The sequence below is a fragment of the Mastigoproctus giganteus genome, chromosome 12 (assembly GCF_048544385.1).
Source record: "Mastigoproctus giganteus isolate SK-2022 chromosome 12, ASM4854438v1, whole genome shotgun sequence".
Taxonomy (NCBI): Eukaryota; Metazoa; Arthropoda; class Arachnida; order Uropygi; family Thelyphonidae; genus Mastigoproctus; species Mastigoproctus giganteus.
In genome coordinates, this window is record NC_143586.1 from 22554960 (window position 1) to 22580562 (window position 25603).

The 25603-nt window shown below is 34.6% G+C and overlaps 1 protein-coding gene across 1 annotated transcript in view; it reads right to left on the reverse strand.

Annotated features, from left to right (window-relative positions):
* Positions 1-1184: 1184 nt before the first annotated feature.
* The window catches only part of Dgkepsilon (diacylglycerol kinase epsilon), a 71381-nt gene continuing 46962 nt past the window's right edge, over positions 1185-25603 (reverse strand). Inside the window, exons 7-11 of the mRNA XM_090386648.1 lie at positions 20475-20529; positions 11417-11530; positions 5804-6006; positions 5191-5302; positions 1185-1307 (exon numbers count right to left, since the gene is read on the reverse strand). Coding sequence (XP_090242774.1) covers positions 1185-1307; positions 5191-5302; positions 5804-6006; positions 11417-11530; positions 20475-20529 — 607 coding nt within the window. The remainder of the gene's footprint in view (positions 1308-5190; positions 5303-5803; positions 6007-11416; positions 11531-20474; positions 20530-25603) is intronic.

A 25603-nucleotide genomic window follows, 5' to 3' on the forward strand; every position in this document is an offset into this window, starting at 1 on the left:
GTCAGCTGCAGTGGTACAGGTGGCAAGTGTCAAATAACATTAAGAAAGCACGAGGGAGAAGGGAATGTAGGATATCACACAAAGGGGAGAATTATTATAGAATATTAAGGAGGTTTTCTGTGCTTAATTTTCTTGCCTTTTATGCAAAATAAAAGTTGAATTACCTCTGCTGAGATGCTTGTATAAGCCTCTTATTTTTTATAAACATTTTACATCAATTTGTTTAAACAAGAAAATATTAGAGTAAACTGAAGCAAATTTATATAAAATTATTACTCCCAAAAAAGAACAAAATACTCTAAAGGATTAAAAGTATAATGTAAAAATATATCTGCAATAAAATTAATGTAAACAAAAATTACATATATAAAAATATGAAAAAATGAAAAATAATAAAAATCATATTAAATTTTCCAGTGGTCTTCTATAAACCCTGCAATGTTTTACGAACATTATACTCACTGATACCCAGATGTTCACATAAACATTGCCAGGTGTTAGCAAAAAAAGTGGAATTAATTTTATATGCCAATCATTTTGACATTTACTGCAACATTTTAAAATTAATTAATATGCCAATACTTTGAGGTAGAATTCTCTTTCTCTCTCACTCTCACAGCAGTTATATTACTTTGCTATGTAATTCTGAGTTAAGATTTCGTATTAGTTAAGAATTCATAACTAAATACCTAAATAATAAAATAAAATTACAATAATAAATACTATGACATTAAAGGGGAATTAAAATATAAAATTCATTAAAATATCCTGAAGCAATAAATAAATATCACAAATATAACAGGAAGAAAAAAATATATATACATATTTATTCGTGCATATATGTATGCAGAAAAAAAATAATCACAATTCTGTTTTAAAAAATGTAACTTGATGCATTACAATCTTCATTATAAATCTGCAGTATCAGCAATATAACAATGGCATACCTACATTTCAGACACAAGTTATGGGACTTTCATCAGTATTTTAAGAGACATGGTGTTTATATCTTCATGTAGACCCTAACTGAGTGGGTGATACTGCTTGCTTTCCTGTGTAGGTAGGAAGCAACTTGAATGGTAGACAAGAGCATCTTTTCACATCCTATAAATTCTATATTATACTCTCAAAATGAAAGGGAACAAAAATATTGGTTTCAAAATTACTTCAATCCATGAAAGAAATTATTCAGATCTACGATTACAAAGTACAGTCACATGTCGATGAAAAGTTATAGTAATTACTGCTGGTTGCTGTTCCCAGGGTTCCCCATCCACTTGAACAGGCACTTTCTCAAGTAAGCGAAACTACAAAGGGGGAGGGGAGAAAAAACAGAAATTCAACACAACAAAAAATATACAAAGCATTACATATATATATTATGTAATATGTATAATAATTTAATATATATATATCTAATATCAGCATATTTTGTTATTTAATAATGAGGCAGTGTCTGTTAAACTAACCTGGAATCCCAGTACCCAATCAGTGTACTGGGATTCCAGTTTATAAAAAAAAAAAAAAAAAAAAAAATCTACATGGTCAGAAGAGTTCATAAGGTAGAGAGAATTCAAGAAACAGCACTGTAGTTAGCAGTCACGGGCTTGAACCCTAGTCACTCAAGGCACATGTATCTTATCTTATATATCAACCCTTTTACAATTAAGGCCAGAATAATATTACTGTGAGACATCCTTAGTAATGATAAATAACAACAGAAGCCACTTTATTTGTGTTTACCATGGGAAACAAATGATAATGCCTAATTATTAATCACAGCTGACTGACTGTCAAATAATTTATTCAGCTATGAAGACAAAATATGAGTCTGGCTGAATATGTTGGCTCTTCATTCCACCCTTGGAAAACTTGGATAAAGGAAGACAAAGACTGACTATTGATCCACATTAAATCAAAAATTATTACATTTATAAGGATAAGAGAACTGTCTTTATGTATCCGTACCTCTTCTACTAAGAGAACAGGAAAACAACTATTAGCAATCCAAAAAGGACATTACATTCCAGTTTTCAGGATTAAGTTACTGCCTTATCCCTAGAGCATACAGAGGACCAGTTCTGTCAAAATGGCAGCCTACAGGCCACATGCAGCTGCCAAGTATATGTTATGTGGCCCAAGTATTGTAAACTTTTGCAAATTAGTGTGTTAAACATATAAGAAAATAATAGTAATTTGTGATGCTTAAAGGAACTACACGAAACTTCAAAAAACTCAAGTTATGTGAATCTTCATTAGTATTACAAGTTAAAAGATCATATGTTTATGACCCAATACACAGAAATATTTATATTTCTTTTAAAGAAAATTTCAGCAAGCTTCCCAGTTTACTGATATCTGCTAACGAATACTAATCCATGGGCCCCTGAGAATTATTTCTGTGGGAGATGGATAGTATTTCATATCCCACATCTCACATGACCTGTAATAACCTTCATTAGACCTCTGCAGAAAACTCAAGAATAAAACAAGAGACAGTTCAATCCAAGAGATAATCTCATTCAGCAGATTTCAGCTCTTCCCATTAGTTGCTCATAGTTAAAATCTCTAGATCCATAATAAAATATCTCTTGAAGAAAGACCTGTCAGCTCAACCAGAAGAATAAATGCAGAAGCCAGCAAATCCTAAGCTGTCACAGGGCAAAATCACTTCATGTCTTCATACAACTTCATACCCAGTTCAATGTCCTTTTTTTTTTTTTTTTTTTTTTAAAACTGTATGTAAGTATATAAATATATACTGAGAGTGCTTCCTTTATTCATTAGTTCCTACACCTATGTGATGTCATTCAGATCACATCTTAGCTCACTTATTCACTAGGATTACACAATTGTTGAAGGGATATATTACAGCTGAGGTTGATGTTACAAGTTTTTTTTTTTTTTTTAGCTGATGCTGTATAAGCTTGCTTTCTTGCTTGCATCATTTTCCAAAATAGCAAGAGAGTTGTAGATTTGTAATATCAAGTAAACAAGTTTATTTTATGCCAATTCAAATATTTATTATACATGTTCTTTAGCACTCTGTCATAGTAAATTTTAAAATTATAACAATTATTAGCAAATTAGTATTAGTGAAATTATGCAAGGAAGTAAGCTTATACAGCAGCAGAAAAAAAAAAAATCTCTACCCACATCATCTGTCCATATAGACAGATACAGCAGCAGAAAAAGCTTATACAGCAGCAGAAAAAAAAATCTCTATCCACATCATCTGTCCATACTCTAATAATTTGCCTAATTCTTCCTTAAATTTTATTCAGTCTAACAACTTCCACAACACTAGACAGAAGTTTGTTTCAAACAATCAATTACTCTCAGGGTGAAAGCAACTTTTCACACATTTATCCTTCAACCATTCCTCTCCAATTTAAATTATTTTCCCTATGTCATCTAAAAAAGAATAAGAATTCCATCCATCAGCATTTATTAAGTTTACTGAATCCATTTAAAGCCTTAATCATTTCAATCAGGTTTCCTCATGGATGCCTGGTTTCCCAGCACTGCAACTTGCAGAGCTGAAGTCTTTCATGGTAGGAATGACGCTTCCTATATGGAGTACTTAGGATGCAACTTAACCATTGCTTTATACAATGGGATAATCATCTCCTTGTCCCTGCTGACAAAATTTCTGTATATCACTGAGAAAACCTCATGGGCTGTCCCAGAACTTTCCACACTGCTCAGAGAACTTTATGTCAGACTGTACAATTGCCTCTAGGTCTCTTTCACTCTCCACCACCTTCGGTGGGATACTAACCAACTGGTATGTTGTTCTGGGATTATTGCTACCCATATGCAGTATACTGTATTAACCAATGTTAAAAACTTTCAAATTCACAGATCTTACTAACTTGATATCTATACCCGCAAGATTTTGATTTCTCATTCTTAGTAAATCTAAAAATCAGTTCAACCTAAGATTTAGATGAATTTGTGTGAATTTCTGGCAGTTAAGAATATTGCTCATCAGGCATTTATACGATTGTACACTGCTCATTACTGACACTGCTCCACCTAAAAGGAGTACATACTTTAGCTCAAAAATAAGTGGAGTGACATATCAATATAGACAAAAATGAGTAAGTTTGTGTATCAATTCAGAAAATGTGGGGCACATCAATATGAAAATCACCTCCACGTACAGTAATACACAAACGTTGCAGTATGATTTCAGAAAGTGGCAAATGTGATTTTGGAAAACATTTAGCCATGGCTCTCACACTTATGCTCCAAGGTGGGCAACAATGGTAGGAGCTTAGAGACAGAAGTCAGTGAAAGTCCAATCACATTCAAAATGTGTTTGATAGGTAACAGTTCTGATGAATATGCAGGCCAAGCACCCATCATATAGATGCTGTCAGGATATAAGAGCCATATGTGGGTAGGCACTGTCCTGCATGAAAATAGTATTTAGGATTACGCAAAGAAAGGGAAGAAGCACTGGTCTTAAAAAGAGTGGTTTCAACGGAATGTCTTACTGTTGACACTATCAATTACAACCAGATGTGAACAGTTATTGTAACTGATGGCTCCCCATACCATGAGTCTTGGTGTTGGCCTGGTATGCTGCTTACTGATGTAAGCTGGATTATCTCTGTCCCTATCATGTTTCTAGATGTGCAAAACGCTGTTAATGGATCCAAAACCCAAATATCATTCATCACTAAAGATAACACAATACCTTTCTTGTTTACATGCAGCACTCTCTCTCTCTCTCTCTCTCTCTCTCTCTCTCTCTTTGTACCATTGGAGACACTGATGACAATGGAATAGCATTAGGGCACAGATGAAGTAATGGTGGTGAAAATGCAATTCCACTTCCTACAGCCATCTGCTAATCATGCTCCCTGACACGATCACAAACAGGGATGACATGATGTCGGAAATTTGGAGGATTATGACAGTTCTGTTTCATGTTGCTAGTTGGCAAACTGTTGATCCTCCCATCTGACATTTTTCTGGCACCACCAGAACCTTGCCAATATGTTTCAGTCATAGGTTTGGAAATCACTCTCTTGTCTATAGAGTCAAGTTTTAGTTATGTATATATCATAACTAAAAGTATTCAACAATCAGAGCCTCTTCTGAACAATAAAGTGATTCAAATAAGTTTCAGTTAGGGTGCATGTGTGTGTAATATCAGCTTGTTGCATACATTAAACTTACTTTGACTTCTCTTCCCTGTCCTAATCTAATGGGCTCTGATAATCCAACCTGTAGTTGGGCAATATGGAAAGATGAATATATACCTATTACCTCTAAAAGACCATCATCATATCTAAAAATAAAAGAGTACATTCACTTATTATAAGATCATTATAATGAATACAAACAAAAATCTTAGGGAAGGTATATAGGTCATCAAATTTCAAATTCATTTAAAACCTCTCTCTCTCTCTCTCTCTCTCTCTCTCTCTCTCTCTCTCTCTCTCTCTCTCTCTCTCTCTCTCTCAAAAAATATCATTAGTGGGCCTTACAAAATTATTGTAAGGCCCACTAATGATATTATTCCTCTCACTGTCTGTAAACATAACTAGAGAAATATACAACTCAATAAAAGCTGATAGAAGATAGTAATGAACATTACTATGAAATATTAGTTTAGAATGTCAATCACTTTATACTGTTTAGTTTTAAAGCAATGTTTGGAAATCTAGTAATTTTTTGTTCAATCATCAAACATATTAAGAAATGATGTACTGTATAGCAGAAGCAAGGTGCATTTATATAATCAATGCAATTATGCTTAAAAATATAATTAAAGCTAATATTAAACCACCTTTGTGGAGGGACATTTTGTCCTTCAGAACCCATGCTCCATGGTTTCACACCTGCTCCCCAACATGGAATATTAAGAATAACAACAGCTTCTACTTCTGGTAATTCAACTATATTCCCATCTATATAAAGTTCCATTTTCTGATGAAGATTTTTGCATTCTCGTTCAAGAATATCCTTGGTACCATAACCTACATAAAGGAACTAGAAAACATTCGAAATTTGTATTTATGACATAGATAATAAATATAATGTGTAAAAATTTAGCTTTTAAATACAATTTAAAAAATGCATTCAAATTATTTAACTTTTTTTTAACCAAAAATAGGTACAATCTAGCATTTCTTCACAAATACTTCACACATCAATACACCAATTCAAATGAAACTATGCAGAAGGTACTATTGTGCTAAAACCTAGACATTTAATGTTAACTACTGATTATGCTAATAATGATAGATGTTTTAAGGCCATCTACTATTTAAAAGTACTGATGTGAATGTGATATGTGTATCACACCAGAAGGAAAAATATTTATCTTAACAGTTAAACATTTTTAGATGCTCATACCAGTCCACTATGTAAAACTGTTTTTTTATGTAAAGAGTGTTACTTCATAACTCTATGAAGTACATATAAATGGTGTTTTGCAGGAAGATAAAGTTAAAAGCTGTTCACAGATAACCTCTCAATTTACTGTTCATCTTTGGAAAGACTGTTCTTTACTCATCACATTACATATACTCTATTTCTTAGAAATGTTTGCCACTCGGAATTTTTCTTATAGTCAATTTTGCTTTCCTTCTTAAGAAACCAGTACTAATCCCCCTGCTCATCACTTATATCTCTCAAATTTTTAGGAAAAAAAAATAAATGGAAATGAAGAAAATGAATTTTCAAAGACATTTCAAAGGGCATATTTTTATAACATTGCAACAAAGTTGACACCACAGATTTATAATTATCTTCTTTCCTTCTTCCAAGAAATCCATGCACAACTGCTTAAAAGAATCACCAAGCTGCTAATTCAGTATCTTGTAGCTTTGTTTCAAATACAAGATCTTGAGGAGTTTTTTATTTGAGGCCAAATAAAAATTCATTCTTTCAGTTTTGAATCTTAAATTGAGAGATACTTCCTTTAGGCAACAGAATCCACTTTCTTCTTTATCCAAAGTCTTAAAAAATTCTTCATTAATCCAAGCTTTATGCAGAGGTGGAAGAAGAACCATTTTGGTTCAACCAATGGAGCATATTTTATATTACTTCTCCTTGGTACAAATTTCTCCCACTATTGCTGTACAATATAATGTTTTATACAACTATTGCACAAGACTGGCATAACTGTCCCACAAATATAGAAAACAACAGTATTTTCTGAAACCTCCTTACAATATTTTGTGAAAGCGTAAACTGACCACACATGTAGCAGAAATCGTCAGGACAATTTAAACACTTCCTTTGCTTCTGCTTAAACATTTTAACAATATAATGCTAAGAAAAACACAGAAGAAACAAATGATGTATAACAGACACACGTATAAACTATACACATTCTCATACTACGACTATCTTTCTGTTATTTACTGAAAAAGTGAGAGAAGTGGAAGACAGACAGACAAGGTTGAGAATGTTAGCCCTCCAATCTATGAGCATATGCGAGCATTATTATACACATGTAATACAACAGATCAATGTCATATATACTTCCCTGAATTGTAGTAAGATATACGTATTATGGAAAAAATACATATGTGTAAAAATTGTGTAGAACACACAATCCCATCACAACATAGTTCCATCCACACAATCCCATCATGGCACAATTTCTAAACTGTAGTACAGAAACTGTGCCATTATGGGAAATTGAGAATTATTTTCAAAAATCTATGCATAAAAATTTACTGCATACAACTCATATATTAGCAGAGGTAAAAATCTAAAAATCGTGTTGGTCAGAGTTATTAGTGTTACTTGTAATACTAAGGCAACTCTTCATCACAACCTCACATAATTGTTGTTTAATGTTATTGTATTAAGACTATCTTAACTTAACAAGTGATGGAATTTTCCATTTATTAAAATTTTCACAGGAAGAGCATATGAATATAGCTCTTTGTGCACTCTTCCCTGACTGAAGAGGATTTTAAAGAAATCCTGCAGTCTTTGACAGCACTTGAATGCAGTTCTAATCAAAAGTGACAAAAAGTTACTGCTATAGTGTTATGCAAGTATAACAGTAAAGCAGTAACTGTATTGTTATGCAAGTACAACAGCAGAAAAGAAATCCAAGTATTCTGGATGCTAGGGTGAAATTCAAAGTATAAATTGTTCACATCAGGTAATCTCCATATTATCAAACATAAGTGAAGAATATTATTGTTCTATCAGATTAAGGACAGGATTGAGTTTTTCTGGCACTGAAATTAATGAGGTTATCAAACAACTAACAAACTACTGGAGGCAAAAAATAATTTTGATATCATATACTTGGATTTTAGGAAAGCTTTTGATACTGTTGCACATGGAAGACTACTGCACAAGTTGGAGAAGTATGCATTAAGTGCAAGTTTCTGCTATGGATAAAGGGATGGCTGAGTGCAAGAAGACAGAGTGGTAATCAATACACACTGCTCTTCGTGGATTAATGTTATTAGTGGAGTCTCTCAGGGTTCTGTGTTGGGCCCATTGTTGTTTTCTGTATTTATCAATGATATAGATCAGGGGTGGGCAACAGACGGCCTGCGGGCCACATCCGGCCCGTGACGATGTTGAATCCGGCCCCCTCGGTAAATGCATAAATATAGAAAATCCATACCTGACTACACTTGCCGTAAACGTTTGGCTTAATTCGGTTCAATCGGGAATCGCAGCCAGTACAACAGTAACCAAGTGATTCTACGCAGCGTCAAAGAGTTATTTCCTAATTATTATTGTAGCATCGATCGAACGAAGTTCCTTTGGGTTTGACTTCTTATTGAAAAAAATAATATTGGTGCGAGATATTTTATGTTTTATGCCTTTTCTAATTATTACAATTTTTAATTTAATATAATTTATAGCCCATAAAATGAGCCAATTAAAAAAAAAAAGAAAAATTGATGCCGAATGCCGCATTTTCAATGATAATTGGACATTCAGATATTTTTTTTAAAAATACATTAATAATTTGGTAATTCAAGTAATATAACATTTTTTAGGTTCTGATTTTTTTTATTAAATCATTCAATCTATTCCGGCCCGCATCATGATACGAAAATTTCATTCGGCCCGCTGACGAAAAAAGTTGCCCACCCCTGATATAGATGATGGTATATCAGGCTTAATGTCCAAGTTTGCAAACAATATGATGGTTGGCAAGACTGTTAATGACAGTACACCACTGCAACAGGATCTAGAAAAGTTGAGCAGATAGGTTGAGAGGTGGCAACTGAAGTTTAACATTGACAAATGCAAAGTACTGCATATGGGTAGCAATAACCATAGAGTAACATACCAACTGTGCAGTACTACACTCAGGGTTGTGGAGAATGAAAAAGACCTGCAGTCAGATATGAAGTTTTCTGAACAGTGCAGACAGGCAGCAAGAGTAGCTCATGGTTTGTTTGTTTGTTATTTGGTTTTTAGGAGCATTAGCAACTAAGGCCATATTGCTCCGGGATATGCGGTGGTCAATCCCTGACCTTTCTGCAGTCAATCCCTGACCTCCGTATTTGGTGATGACAGGCTCGAACCCTGGTCTAATCAAGAAGCGTGTGCTACGCACTGCTGCTCCTTCCTACCTGGCTACGGAGGTGCCAAGTAGCTCATGTCAATGATATACAGGAATTTTGCTAGCGGGAATAAAGAGTAAGGAGGTGATTATCCGTTTGTATAAGGCAATAGTCAAGCTACACCTTGAGTACAGCATACAGGACTGGAGGCCTCATTTTAGGAAAGATGTAGAGCTGATGGAACGAGTTCAGAGAAGGTTAACAAGGTTGGTGAGTGGAACAAAGGATTACTCTTACCAAGAAAGGCTTAAGTTCTGCAAATTGCAGTATCTGGAGAGTAGGCACCTGCAAGGTGATCTGATTGAAGTGTATAAGGCCTTAAATGGTTTGAGCAAGCTTAATGCTGATGGAATTCTTCCTCTTGCCCAGATTACACACTTGAGGAGGCATAAATTCAAACTGAGGAAAGACAGTTGTAGAACAGATGTGCAGAAATTTGCCTTTAGCCAGCAGGTGGTTGATTTTGATTGCTGGAAAAAACTTCCATCTGTCGTGGAAGTTGGCAGCTTAAATGAACTTTTGGAGTGAATGGATGGGTGAAATGGAGAGAGTTTCCCCCTTCCTTTTTTTTGGCTGATGCTGTATAAGCTTGCTTCCTTGCATCATTAATGCTAACTACAAGAGAAAGTTTGGAGATAGTATATTAAAGATTTCAGTGGAGAATGTTCAAGAAATTCTATTTATTTTTACAAAACTAAGTCTTGTAAAGAGAAATTATGAACAGCAAAAACAAACAGTATTTGCAGGTAGAGGGAGAGAATTGATATATAAAAGAAGAGATTAGAAGATAGAACAAAGCAATATGGCACCTACAGTCGGTGTGGATATTTGTAAATAGGATGCAATTACCATTATATGAGTGGCCAGAGATTAAAGAGGCTATCAAATTGCAAAAGGATTCTGATAATCTATATCAGCTAATCATAAAGAAGTCTTTTATAACTGATAAAAGCCATAAGTGATCAAAAATATTTGAAATACTGAGTGGCTACTAGAATTTATCAGAATTTTTGCAAGGCATTGGTCCAGAATTAGGTAAGTTTAACAGGAGACATCATGTAGCTCAATATTTAATGGGATCCATACTGATGATTTGGAAGATGTCAGTTAAAGCAAAGTTTTGGAAGAAGTCGATTAAAGTCAATTTTTCAAAGAAGTTGGTTAAAGTCAAGTTAGTTTAGAAGCTGACTGCTAATGGATTTCTATTTCTCCACTACTGATTATTAGACCTGCTAATCTCACTCAAAAAACAAAGTAAATGTGAAATCAATAAATGACATTTATTTTTGACAAAATGACACAGAATTCCCTGAACTCAGAGTGGATGCATGCACATCTCCCCTTTAAAACAAAAGAAATCAAAGTATATAATTAGGGCCAATGAGGTTGGTAGTGGTTGAAAAAGTAATTTTTTCCAATTAGAATAATATGAAGTTTAAAGGATGTCAACCATTCTAAAACTAAGTATTAAGTTGTCTGAAAATGGATTTTTGAGGATATAAAAAGTTTAGTTTCAAATGCAGATGGGTCTATATTTGCAAGGCATCCAGATTGGTTAAGTTTAGCAGGAGACATCCTGTAGCTCAATATTAGTGGAATCCATACTGATGATTTGGAAGATGTCAGTTAAAGTAAAGTTTTGGAAGAAGTTGGTTAAAGCCAAGTTGGTTCAGAAGCCAACTGCTAATGGATTTCTAAAACTTTTCATCTAACTGTGATAGAGTATCAATTAGATGAAAAGTAAAATTTAATTAAATAACTAACTAACTGAATAATAATAATAATCATTTAATAACAATAAATCTACAAGATAGTTTGCAAGAAAAAACGGTACAAATCCATACCTTATTGAGCAATCTACTGCTGAAAAAATACAATTTTGATTCTCTAGTTTTGTGAAAATTGAGAGTTACAAGTGCATCTACTCCAACTGAAGCATAGTTATTCATGAAGAGTTCCTAAAATAGTAACAAATATTTCATTAGTGAATAATAAAAATTCCAATAAATAAGTTTTTTTTTTTTTTAATCATTATCGTGCATTTAACTTCAATAAACATAAACCTTTCATCAAACAAACATTTGAAGAGAAATATTTTCAAATGAAACCAATATATACTTACAAGCATACAAACTTCATTTTTAAAGGGTTAAATGTTAAAGTTAATTGACAACATACTCTTATATGGACTACAATATGGCCTTCTTATTGAAAATATATGATGAGGACTGACGGTTGGTTAATTGAAAAGTCAGTTAAAGCAGAGTTTCACTTAAAACATATGGATGTAAATCTAGTATCTACAGCATTTTAATGGCTACATGAGAAATTTTTAGACTGGAGTTATTCTTCTGTTTATCCATCCATTATCTACCTGTTTCCATCATAGTGTATATGATTTCTGCATCTTCCATAATTTCATTTTCCAACAAATCATCACCAATTTCTTGGAAAACATTGTTAAATTCAATGTTGTAAGTCTCTTTGCTGTAAATCTTTAGAACCTTTAATTTTCCTAAAATCAGTTGATAAACTACGTACTTTATTATTTTCTTGTAGTTCGGGACTTTTGTTAGCATAATCAACCTCATACCAAAGTTTTCTTCAAGGTTTAGTAAATGTTGAACTTGTAATTTCCTTCCATTCTAGTGCTTTATTGTAAACACATCTTTGATGTTTTAACTTTTAACAATTCTATAAGGCCTCTATTTTTAACAAAACTGAACTCAAAAACTTTCACCTATATATTATCTCTTTGGACATTCTAGAATCTTTGATCCATAGGGATCATGCAGGCTGGATTTTTTTTTTTTTTTTTTTTAAATTTTGTTAGTTGTTGGCACATGGGCTTCTGTGGCCATATTGCACCTCCCAAGGTTTTTGCATTTTCTACTTTGATCCAAGCCCAAGGCGGGATTCGAACCTGCGACCTTTGGGTTTCCAGGCAGGCACTTTACCCACCCGGCTAGCCCGGTCGGCTGCAGGCTATCATGGATGTTACATTTGGTGGTAAACACATGGCCTTTTAAGGGACCATTCTTTTAGTTCTTCACAATTGGAATGTGAAGGGGCATTATCCAGAAAGAGAACAGCTTCTTCAAGTGTTTTTTTACAGAAGGAAAATTTTTTGGGAGGGGGGGGATTTTCTTGATTAATGGTATTGGTCCATCCATGCTGATTTTTGTGACTAGTAGTAAACTAGTAGAGATGAACAATTTGTATTTTTTAAAAGCTTTAGGATTAGTTGATTTACCAAAAAAGTGGCAATTTGTGAGTTCCACTTGCACTGCTACAAACAGCCACTGTGATTTTTTTTTTTTTTTTTTTTTTGGATTTTTATGTCATCCAAAAAAAAAAAAATCCAAAGAGAAAATAATATGGAGACTCTGCTTTTTTTTTTTTTTTTTTTTTTTTTTTTTTAAATTTTTGTAGGTAACACCTTATTATGTAAACCTGTTTCATTTATACTGTAGTGTTGTTCTCCAATCAATTTTTCTCTGTTGACCTAAAATCTTCCGTAAATTTTTGAGCTGCAAGCTGATCAGTGGATAATCTCTCCCTACTAATACTCAGTACATGAATACAATGTCAGTTTTTCTAGCATCAAAGACATCCATCACTTTCTGGTATAAAACTTTCTCTACCATCAATCTTTTGATGGAAGACCAAGGCCTTTTCTTTGAGGCTGCTTTTAATAAGCCCACTGACTGGACTATGTGTTTGTATTAAGTGCCAAAGCAACTAATGCTATGAGGGGTATATTGTGTTTGTAAAGTGCAGTATATTGTCTTTATAAATTGCACATATTCTGTGGTCAATTGACCTGTTTGCCAGATGAAAAAACCACGCAACCTCTGCCTCAGACCAACTAACTCAGCCAAGTTGTGAAAAAAGCTCATAAAAATTCCTTATAATCTATGGCATTCAAATAGGGCATTTTACACCTGGTGTATGGAAAGTATATCTACTATGTTACCTGTAAGGGCCTGACCGAGTTTCATGTTTTACCTTTCTTGCATAATGCATTGTCTCCTATCTCTAGTTTTTTTTCCCAGTTTTTTTACAGTTGTCATGCCAATACATAATTCAACAGAAACTTTTTTTAAAGACTCACTTTTATTAAGTATTTTCCAATGCATCCAAATTAGCATTTGTAGAAACAGTAACTCTTTCTTTTTTCACCCATATTTCATTAATTCACATACTGTAATTACAAACACAGAACTGGCCATCTCAAGAAGCATACAACTCAACAGGCAGGTGTGGTGTAGCTGCAAGCATATTGGACCAGTGCCCAGTATGATCAATAAATCTATTATTTATGATATCCTAATAATTTAGCTGATTAGTTACTAATAATTTAGGAAACTTCAGATGTCACTTTTCCAAGAAGCCTGCATCTACAGTAATGACTTTTTCTCCACAGTTTCCATTTTTTACATCCATTAACAAACAAAATTCTGAATGAATGAGCATGTTGAATATTTTTTTCCCTTGCATCAATTTGTCTTTTACTAATATGAATAATAAAGTACTCCAGCACTTCAATACTCCTTTTACAATTTATATCTTGCTCCACAAAAATTTCTACAGATAAATAACAAAAGATAAAAATAAAAACAAGATGACTCAGCAAGGGAACAGTTTCTAATATTTATTATACACTTTACTTAGGAAGATAAAACAAATTATAAAATACAATATAGTTATGGGAATTATTAATCAATAAAACTGATAAAAATACTAACACGTGCAAGAATAAAAGTCCATAAAATTGTGAACAGACCTGTTTTGGCACTCAGATAGGATTGGACCACTTAAAGTAGCTCGGTTGACTATTGATGAATGATCATGCTCTGATCATTCATCAATTTATCAAACAGCTGATAAACTGAATGAGTATTTTGCATCTACATTCACATATGAGGAGTTATTCAATGAGTGGAGTGCCAGAAGATTATAAAACTCTAACAGGGAGCCAAGTGATTTTGTAATAACTGACAGCAAAGTGGAGGAGAAAATGGTGAAATTAAATATAAGGAAGGCACCTGGGGTGGACAGAATATATCCAGTTATATTAAAGGAGGCAGCAAAGGAAGTAAGCAAACCCTTAGCCATAATTATGAAAGCTTCCTTGGACTCAGGGGAGGTCCCTTAGAAGGTGTGCAAATGTATCACCAAATCACAAAGGGGGTTCAAAAGGTGACACAAGTAACTACAGACCTGTTAGTTTAACTTGTGTTCCGGGGAAAATAATGGATTCACTGGTTAAGGAAGCATTGCAGGATCATCTGGACAAGATTTCAGTTATAGCTTGGACACAGCATGGGTTTGTTAAGGGGATCAAATTGGTCTTGTCTGACCATTTTGATTGGATACTATGATGTAGTCACAAAGGAACTGGATGCCAAAAATAATTCTGATATCATGTACTTCGATTTCAGGAAAGCTTTTGATACTGTTGCACATGAAAGACTGCTGTACAAATTGGAGAGGTATGGCATTAAGGATAAGTTGCTACAATGGATAAAGGGATGGTTGAGTGGGAGATGACAGAGAGTGATAATCAATGGATACTGCTCTTCCAGGACAAATGCTATTAGTGGAGTTCTCCCAGGGTTCGGTGTTGGGCCCATTGTTGTTTTGTATATTTATCAATGATATAGATGAAGGTATATCAGGTTTAATGTCCAAGTTTGCAGATGATACAAAGGTTGGCAAGGTTGTTAACAACAGTAAAGACAGTATGCTACTCCAACTGGATCTAGATAAGTTGGGAAAATGGGCTGAGAAGTGGCAACTGAAGTTTAACATTGACAAATGCAAAGTACTGATTTTTGGGTAGCAATAACCGAAGAGAAACATACCAACTGTGTGGTACTAGTCATCGAGTATTGTCAATGATATATAGGAATTTTGCTAGCAAGGACAGGGAGGTAATTATTCCGTTATACAAGGCAATGTCAGGCCACACCTAGAGTACTGTGTACAGGTCTAGAGGCCTCATTTTAGGAAGGATGTAGAGTTGCTAGAACGAGTACAAAGAAGGGAAACAAGATTGGTCAGGGGAACAAAGGGGGTGTGCTCTTACAAAGAAAGGCTTAAGTTCTGCAAATTGCAGTGCCTGGAGAGTAGGCACCTGCGAGGTGATCTGATTGAGGTGTATAAGGCCTTGAATGCATTGAGCAAGCTGAATGCTGATGGGATTCTTCCTCTTGCTCAAACTAAGAACCTGAGAGGGCATAGTTTCAAATTGAGGAAAGATAGTTGTAGAATAGATGATGTATGGAAATTTGCCTTTAGCGGGTAGTTGATTGGTGGAACAGGCTTCCATCTTTTGTTGTGGAAGCTAATAGCCTAAATAAATTTAAGGCTGAGCTGGACAGGTATTTGGAACGAATGGAGAGGTGAAATGGGAGGGGTTTTTTTTGGCTGATGTTGCATAAGCTTGCTTTCTTGCATTGTATGCTAATGCTAAGGTATTCACCTTAGCATTAGCATTAGTGTTACCTTTTTCAGATTTTACAATACAAAATCTTGCATATACGTCTTCTGAAATTTTACTTAATATATTATTTTGGTATCTTAGTGTTCAATCTTTACTGAGGAAGACAAATAAAATACAATATAGCTATGGGAATTATTAATCATTAAAACTGATAAAAATAAAAACACAAGGGAACAGATTCTAATCTTTTATCCTACACTTTACTGAGGAAGATAAAAACAAATTATAAAACAGGATATAGCTAGTGAGATAGAGCTTGAAACTACTCATAGTACTTGAGTAGTTTCACACTACTCAAGTACTATGAAATAGCAGAGCAGAATGCTATTATCCTGCATTTATATTTTCAAGTACAGACTACCACACAGAACTGATGGCCAACTGATTAATCAAAAATAAGCAGAAATTCTTAAACAAATTCCAGTTTTCACACAAATTTATTATTCTGTTGTGAAAAGAAAGAAAAAAACCTCCAAAAAAACAGCTGTTTCAAAAAGACAAAGAAACTCTTTGTCTCAGCTATATTAAAACATTGCCCAACTATATTAATATCAACTATATTCCAAACTATATTAATACCCCTCCTACCATTCCCAGTCTTCATGCCAAGAAAGCTACAGCCTATTAGTATTTCTCCACTTGTTCACAAAACCTGTGCTCCTGAGCTTACGCCTGTTCTGTGCCACATTTGAACACTCTCTTATACCACTGGCATTTTTCCTTCTGTTTGGAAACTTGTTCATATCCAACCAGTTCTTAAAAAAAGGATGACAAATCCTTCCCAATCCAATTATCATCCTATTGCACTCACTTCTACTCTTTCTGAATTAATGGAGAAATCCATTAACTGCTAACTCCTAAACTATCTTGAAACCTTCCATCTAATCAATGAAAACCAATATGGATTCCACCAGTGTCAGTACAGACTATCAATCTACTGGCTTATGTTACCATCTATGAAAAAATTCAATGTAAAAGTCTGGTGAAACTCAAGAAGTTGCTCTTGACATTTAAAAGGCTTTTGACCTGTAAAATAAGATACCATCATATGGATTGAGACTGTTTTTTGCAATTGGGTATCCACTTCTCTTTCTCTCTCTCTCTCTCTCTGTGGGTGATAGTAGATGGCTCTGTCTTCTAACTTCTCCACTAATGCTGGTGTTCCCCATATAATAACCTTCTTCCAGTGACAGGAAACCCTATCAGTAATTCTGCCGATGACAGTACATTGCAATTTATCTTCCAGTCTGAGAAACCTTGCCCTGCACAAACGACTTCAACTTCTCAAATATCCACTACCAATTATCTTAAATGCTGATCTCCAGGTAATTCTCCAATGAGGCAAAGATGGGTTAGTTAACTTCAATTCTTCTAAAATGTAGTCCTGTCTTATATCTTTCAAAAAAGGATTCTTCTGTTCCTATGACATTCAGCTTCTGCTTCAATGACAATCAGATTTCTAAACAATCACATACCTCTATTAGGGATACCCTACCCTGATTTTTACTCTCTCTTGGCATAAGCACATCACAAATACTGCTTCCTGTACATCTAAAAAAAACTGGGTTTTCTCTTTCACTCTCAACATTATTTTTCTTCTAGACAGCTACTTACTCAATACAAATCCCATATTCACCTTACCATGGAATATTGTTTCCACACACACATCTGAAGCAGTGCCCCATAACCTCTCTCAGGCTTCTAGATGCCATTCAAATTAGGGCAGTTAAGTTAATTAATGATCCATCTCTCTCTCTCTCTACAAAGTCGCTCTACTCTGTCTCATAGACATTTCTGTTTCTGCTGCATGCCCTTTCTATACATACTACCATGTGCACTGTTCTTCTGAATTGACTCCTATAATTCTTCCCTTTTTTTCCAAACCAGTTCAAACAAGTACCTCAACCAGTCAGCATCCATTTACTGTTCAATTTCGAACTCACAGAACCAACTTTTTTTTCTTCCTCATTTATTCCTCCAACTTCTGTTTTCTGAAACAACCTCCCTTCATGCATAATTCCTGAAAATTACAATCTACAGAAATTCAAGTCTGATGTCAATAAGTAACTTCTTTCATCTCCTTAACCTTCAAACCAAGCACAGTGCTAAGTACTATAGGTTGTAATGCCTTTTGAGTTTTAGGTTTTCATAAAAAAAATATATATATATAAGCACAGAGAAGAATCAAAATGAGTAAAAAAGATGGATTCTCAGTCATAAATCCAGAGTTATATATTTTATAATAGTTGGCAGCTATGAGGTATTTAACCAGATAAAAAATTTCAAGCAGAAATCTCTACCAACTGCCACATGTTGCAAGCACCTTAACGTAGTGTGTAAAAATTGAAAGCATTTTCAAGTCATGTTACACAAGCTTTTTTAATAAAAAAATAAAAGCTATCATTATGGGTATGACATTTTAGAATTAGTGTTCATATAATTATTAGCCTATAAAAAAAATTCAACAGGAAATATCTAGAAATTCTAGCATCATAAACTTAGTTTTTTTTTTTTGAGCATCTGACAAACTTTTGTAGAGGAGCAGATCACACATTTGCTTCTATTACAAAATTTTACATGATTGCTAGTGGATAAAAGCAGTCAGTGCTTTCCATACTTTTTTTGATGCTGACACACCATGTTCAACACCCCACCCTTTATGTTCCTTATTTTTAAGTTGATGGTAAATGTAATTGTATGCAACATCCTTTGTTTTAGGCCAAAAAATATGTACAGTAAATGAAAATAAGAGGAGAGGGAAGATATGCATTACTAAATACTAAACACAGGTGTAACCAAGACCATATGAAATCTATGTTAGTTATTAGCTTTCAAAGTGCTTACTGTCCAGTAAGAATAAAGCAAATGAAGGAATAAATTTCAAGAATTTTTAATATATTACTTAATGACTGTATTTTAATCAATAAATTACATTGATGTATGCCGTGAAAAGAAATCAGAAGGAAAACAATACTGATATGATGCCAAAATTTGGCAACACTCTTTGGGACACGATGCAACACCCTGAAATGCCACAACACCCACTTTAAAAATCTCTGGATGAAAAGATTAAATGTCTCTGTTACATTTAATATTGTTATAGAGGGAGACTGAATTTTCAAACTGTTCAAAATAATTAGTCGGAACAACCAGTTATAGTTATTTTAATTGCTTCTTATAGAAAGTGCTCCTCTGCTTAGCGTGAAGTCACTCAGAACTGTTTTAACTAATTAAGTGCACTATGAAAGGGGATAACTGCAGTGTGTAAAAAGGCTAAAATGATTAAGGGTTAATGTTAATTAAGGGTTAAAATAATTAAGGGATTAAAAAACAGGAATACTTTAAAGGAGTAGCAATGTCTTGCTTTTTTTCCCATGATATCTGCACTAAAAGTCTGCTCAGAGTAAAGACCCACCTTTTTTGCATTATAAAACCAAAATACACAATTTATTTAAACATAGATGGTCCAAATTCCAGTCTGTCTTTTTCAGAAGACTGAAAATATGCTCATATTCTGAATTACTGTGAGGAACTTTTGTTGTTATTTCTGGCACAAGGATACTTAAACCATATTATGCATATCAATATATGGAGGCTATTATGAGGACAGTCAATTGTGAAGAACAATGTGAATAAAAAAAATAATAATTTTTAGATATTATATCACACTTAAATTCCACCAGCTTCATGAATACTGGGCTAACCTAGTCCATTTCAGTATCACCAACTTTAAATGAATTAATGACAAAAATTTAATTTTAAAAAATTTAAATTAAAAAATTTAAATTAAATTCAAAAAGTTAATTCTAATTGTTTCATTTATCTGAGCAGTTGTGATTGCTTCTGAACTTCTCCAGGTATGAAAGGAAGAAAGCTTATTATGGAAAAGGTGACTGACACCTGATACATTTGGAAAAAGAATATTCACAAAAAAAGAAATCAATCCTCACGTAAACTGCATATTTCCAATACCTTTATAATCAGAATTAACCTAAAAATTTTAGAAAATGTAGGGGGTTAAAAACAGGCAAAAATCACAGAAACCATGGACTACTATTAACCAGTGCAAGGAAAACCCAAACCACATAATACATTATGTGCTAAATATATGCTACACTCAATATGCACTGAAGATGAAATATTGATGTAGACAACTGCCGTTAGACAACTTAAGTTCATGTCAATATATTTAATAGATCTTGAAATGAAAAAACATGAAACAAACCTGACCTAAATCCAAAAAAAGTATATTTTCTATAAGTAAACCTTGCCCTCTAAGGAAAATTGAAGAAACAGGGAAGACATACACAGGAAAACATGAAAATACTAATATATAATTTAAAATAAAAATATGAACTGATAAAAATTTCTAGAGGAAAAAAGCATTATGATACCTTTGAAGGTAATCGAATTCCTAAATGTCTAGAAGGCTGGATTTTAATTTTCCATCTAAAACAAAATAAAAAAGTAATAATTATGAGAACAATTTAAAGGAAAAGAGTAATTAATAAAAAGTATGTCAGTTTAATGGGTTGGAATCCCTTGCCTATCATGTACCTAATACTCATATTTATATGCCTACCATTCTAGAACATTTAAATATTTTTAGACTACTTTCTAAAAATGGAAAGCATGCTTACAAGGTCATGCTGTTGTGCGTGTATACAAACACACACCAGTCGCTGCTAATAACTTTTGTTTTTATTGTCTAGTTCAAAAGTATACAGGTGGGTACTAGGAGGCACTAATCTTCTTCTGGCATGCATTATAACCCAGGGTGGGTCTTAGCTTTCTCAATGATGTTCCATTAGTAAGCCCTCCCAGAAGTCAAACTTCTCCAACTTCTTCTCATGATCTTTAATTCCTCTTCTACATCATCCATCCATTTTTTCCATGGTCTTCCTCTTGCCCTCCTACCAGTAGGTTTCCATTTCATTATCCTCTTAGTTGTTCTGCTGTCATCCATTCTCATAACATGTCCCAACCAGGTTGGTCTCCGGCTCTTTGCAAATCTGAAGATGTCTCAAGTTCATAGTTCATTCTGATCCTCCAGGATCCATAAACGTCTTGTACGGGCCCAAGGGATGCACTAATAGGGGTGTTTTAATTTCAATCCATCATTTTACAACATGGTTGCCGCTACTACTACTACTCAAATGTCAAATAAGTGTCATGCATTTAGCATTCTTTATTTACAGAAAATGAAAGTTGGGGTAGAATGCCAGAATCCTGATGAGTGTGATGTCACAAGCACTGTTTATTTAGTAAACTGTGTTTGCCTGTCCAAATATAAAGTGCCCTCATCCAACACAATATAATATAACATAAAAACAACATTAAAAAATTAACAAAAGTAGTTCTCGGGGTGGCCAATCACCTCAGCAGTGTGTCAGAAAAGATGACTCCGAAGGATGCTGCCTAAAAGAAAAGCAAGTGGTTCAATGAATTTTAATGGTTCAAAACTGTCACACATCATTGTCTATTGTGGAAAAAGTTACACTGCTGAAGAAACTTAATGATAAAACTTCAGTGAAATGATTGTTTGAAACTTTTGGCAGTGGTTCAAATGTGTACAGTATATTTTGGAAGAGGAAATAAATTTATTTATTTTTACCGTAGAGTATAGAATATAACACTTTTCAATGTACTGTATATTATTTTTCTCTCACTTCAGTAGGATAGCTGTATACATAAACCCTTTTATCATTACTTTTTTATAATTTAGTCCCCTCCAGGTAACATAATCTTGGGGTTATTTCTCATATGTAAACATTGCATTTTGCAGCATTAAAGCATAGCTGTCATTTATATGATTATCCCTGACACTTGTCCTTTATCTTAAGAGGCACTGCTTACTGCTGATTATCACCCACTTTGATTTTGACATCAGCAACAAATTTTAGCATAATACCCTGTATCCATTCATCACATCATTCAAGAATATCAAAAACAGGAACAGTTCCAGAAAAAAGTAAAAATATCGTAGGCTGCATTAATTCTACTTAGAAATTCTTGTTCATTATCAAACTGATATTTAAATTAATATGAGCAACAAATTTTTTTAACCTTAAGATCAACTTGTAATGGATCAAGTGGATTTCTATTTCTGCCTGAACTACAAAAAAAAAAAAAAAAAAGAGCTGTTATTTAATTTACTAAACAGAGAGTCTTCCAAATATGAGATTAAGATATTCAACTTCCATTAAGACTTTTATTCGGCAGGCTAAAATTTCTTAAAATTTTCTTAAAAGGCCCAAATATAAAATTTCATGAAAATCCATCCACTTGGAGTCAAGTTGTTACATGTGGACAGATGGGTGACATGCTGACAACAACAACAGGTGTATTACGCATATTTACATGAAAAATGGGCACTGTCAGTGAAATTGCATGCATAGGGATAGTGAAGACTGTGAAAAATAGCCCATTTTTGATTGTTACAGACTGTGTTAATCAAAGTGATTCCAAGCTACATCCTACTGCTATATATCCCTTTTGTAATTAAAAAAAAAAAAAAAATACATCAAATCAAAAGCATCTTGCTCTCAGTGCCAGTGCTGTATGATGACTGTACAAGATACAGTTAGAGAATTTAGAGATTTTGTAGGTTATTGCTTAGTATAGGTAAAACTTGTACCGTTTGAAACTTGCTGCCATTGTGTAGCATCGCTACAGAATAGCATTACATACATCTCGAACTTGATAGCATAAGGCATAACGTAAAACTAGATATCGTAATACGTAGGACTGTAGTAGGAATCTGTCAGGCTAGTATAGTATTGGCAATTAATCAATTAAATTTATAAATCCTTTTAATTTTTATTGTTAACTAAATTATATTTAAACGGAAATCATGCCCAGACTAGAGCAGCAGAGCAACTTGTACAAAGTAGCAAAAGTGCTGTGGTTCGCGGGAGAACCGTAGAGAATGATTCTCCAATGCATCAGTCTAAAAAGCATGCAAAATGCGCCATGTTTGCGTATCTCTCTCTCGGACAGGACGTGATCTAGCCATAGAGGATGTCTTTGTGTGTGCTAAGTGCAGAGAATGTGAAGAAATTAGGTGCCAACTCAGTGTTCTGATGGGCTTCTACGAGAGCTTGAAGAGTCGGATGGATTCCCTCGAAGGAATTAAAATGGGGGGGGACCATCAAGTTCTCAGCTGCTCAACTCAATGCCATATCACACTCTTATGCACCAGGCAACACAGCAGCAGCAACCTTCAGGGCAGAATGTGCTGGTCCCACAGGAGCTAGTTATTGTTAGTGACTCAATTGTCAGGGAAAAGGGAAATATATTGTGCAAAAATGATAGGTGGAATAGGACCAAGGTATGTCTTCCAGGGGCAAACGTTTCTGCAGCAGCATGTTCGAGAGGCAACCAGAGAAAGTAATACTCTTGATCTGGTTATCAGCAGTGATCATTCATGTATTAGGAATTTGTAGATAAAAGAACCACTAGGTGGCAGTGATCACAGTGTACTGACGTGGGATTTACTTAAAGATTTAATTACCATCAGGGGTAAAGGATGATGACATTTTAGAGCAGATATCTTTTAAGAGCACAAAAGGTGATATCGTTGTACACGTTGGCACTAATGACATTAAGTGCAGGAGATTTGCGGATTTACTAAGCAAGTACAGGTCAATGCTGAAAAAAAGTTGCGAGTTAGGGTTAAATTTGAAAGTGTCTGCAATCCTGCCCAGACACGATAGGAGGGAGTATATGATGAAAGCCTTGTCAATCAATCAATTCGGCCCTGGAGAGATTGTACAGGGCTCATGGGGTAGAATTTTTCTCAGTGCAGTCTGTGCTTGTTAGAAGGAAAGACTGCTTCTACAGGGATGGGATACACTTAAATAGAAAGGGTGCAAGAACATTGCTGATGTTTTCGAGGCACTGTTAGGTGGGTCGGAAAACTGATAGCTTGGGGGATTCAGAGACTAATAGGTTAACAGTAGTTGCAGGCAGAGGTGGAAATGATTCTTGCACTGCTTCTATTGGAATGAGCAGCAGCCCAGAAAGCCAGTTGCTGGAGATTTCAGGAACAGCTGGGGGTCATGAAACAAATAAATACTGGGCTGTGTTAGAGTAACTAAAAGTAAGAACAGGTGCATGTATACTTTCATGTACACCAATACTGGGAGTATAGTAAACAAATTTGATGAATTTGAAGTGCTGGTTAAGACATCCAAGGCAGATATTGTTGGGATATCATAGACTTAGTGCCACTCAGATATAAGGGATGCAGAACAGGAATTTTGGGGAGTACAATGTATACAGAAAGGATAGACAGGATAGGAAGGGAGGAGGGGTTATGCTGTTAGATAAGAAACACAAAATCTAAGCAAGTGCATCCAGTTGACATAGATGGACAGTGCAATGTTGAGTCAGTTTGGTGTGACACAAGCACTGGGAAAGCAAAAATGAGAGTAAGAGTTTGTTATAGGCCTAATGACTCTGATGAGTACAATGAACAATTATACAGAGAAATAGAGTGGGCCAGTAAATTAGTGTCTTATAATGGGGGATTTTAACATCCGACATATTGACTGGAACTTGTGGGTTGGTCACTTGCACACTAGCAAGGCTTTTGTGGATTTACTGGATGATTGTTTTCTATAGCAGCATGTCAGAGAGGCAACAAGAGGGAGTAACACTCTTGTTCTGATTATCAGCAGTGATTATTCATGCATTAAGAATTTACAGATAAAGGAACCACTAGGTAGCTGTGATTACAGTGTAATGATGTGGAATTTACTTAAAGATGTAACTACCATCAGGGGTAAAGGGAAGGGTTTTTGTTTTCATAAAGGCAACTACAGTGGACTAAGAGATTTTCTAGGTTCTATACAGTGGGACCAACTGAGGATGTTACCAACAGCAAATTCTAAATGGGAAACATTCAAGGAAGTAATCTTGGAAGCTACTAAGCTTTTTGTTCCAACAAAGAAATACTGCTCTAGGTTCAGGCCCAAATGGATATCAGATGAGCTAATGAGACTCGTGGCAGAGAATAAAAATGCATGGGATGCACATTAATTGTCAGGCAACACAGAAGCCTATGGTAGATACAAGCTAGTCTGTAATCAAGTCACAAAGGAGGTTAGGCAAGAGCGAAGGCAGATTATGAAAAATCTTTGGCAAAAGATGCAAAGAAGGACTGCAAAGACTTCTTTACTTATATAAGCTCTAAAAGGAAGAGAATGAATCAGATTGATCCACTTGATATCAATGGTTTGACTGTGATGATCATTCTCAGATAGCTGCCAAACTAAATGAGTTAGTTAGTTAGTTAATTTTTAGGAGCATTAGCAACTAAGGCCATATTGCTCCGGGATATGTGGTGGTCATTCCCTGACCTTTCCGCATCCTCCGTATTTGGTGGTGACGGGCTCGAACCACGGTTTAATCAAGAAGTGTGTGCTACGCACTGCTGCTCCTTCCCACCTGGCTACGGAGACGCCAAATAAATGAGTATTTTGCATCTACATTCACATATGAGGAGTTATTCATGGAGAGG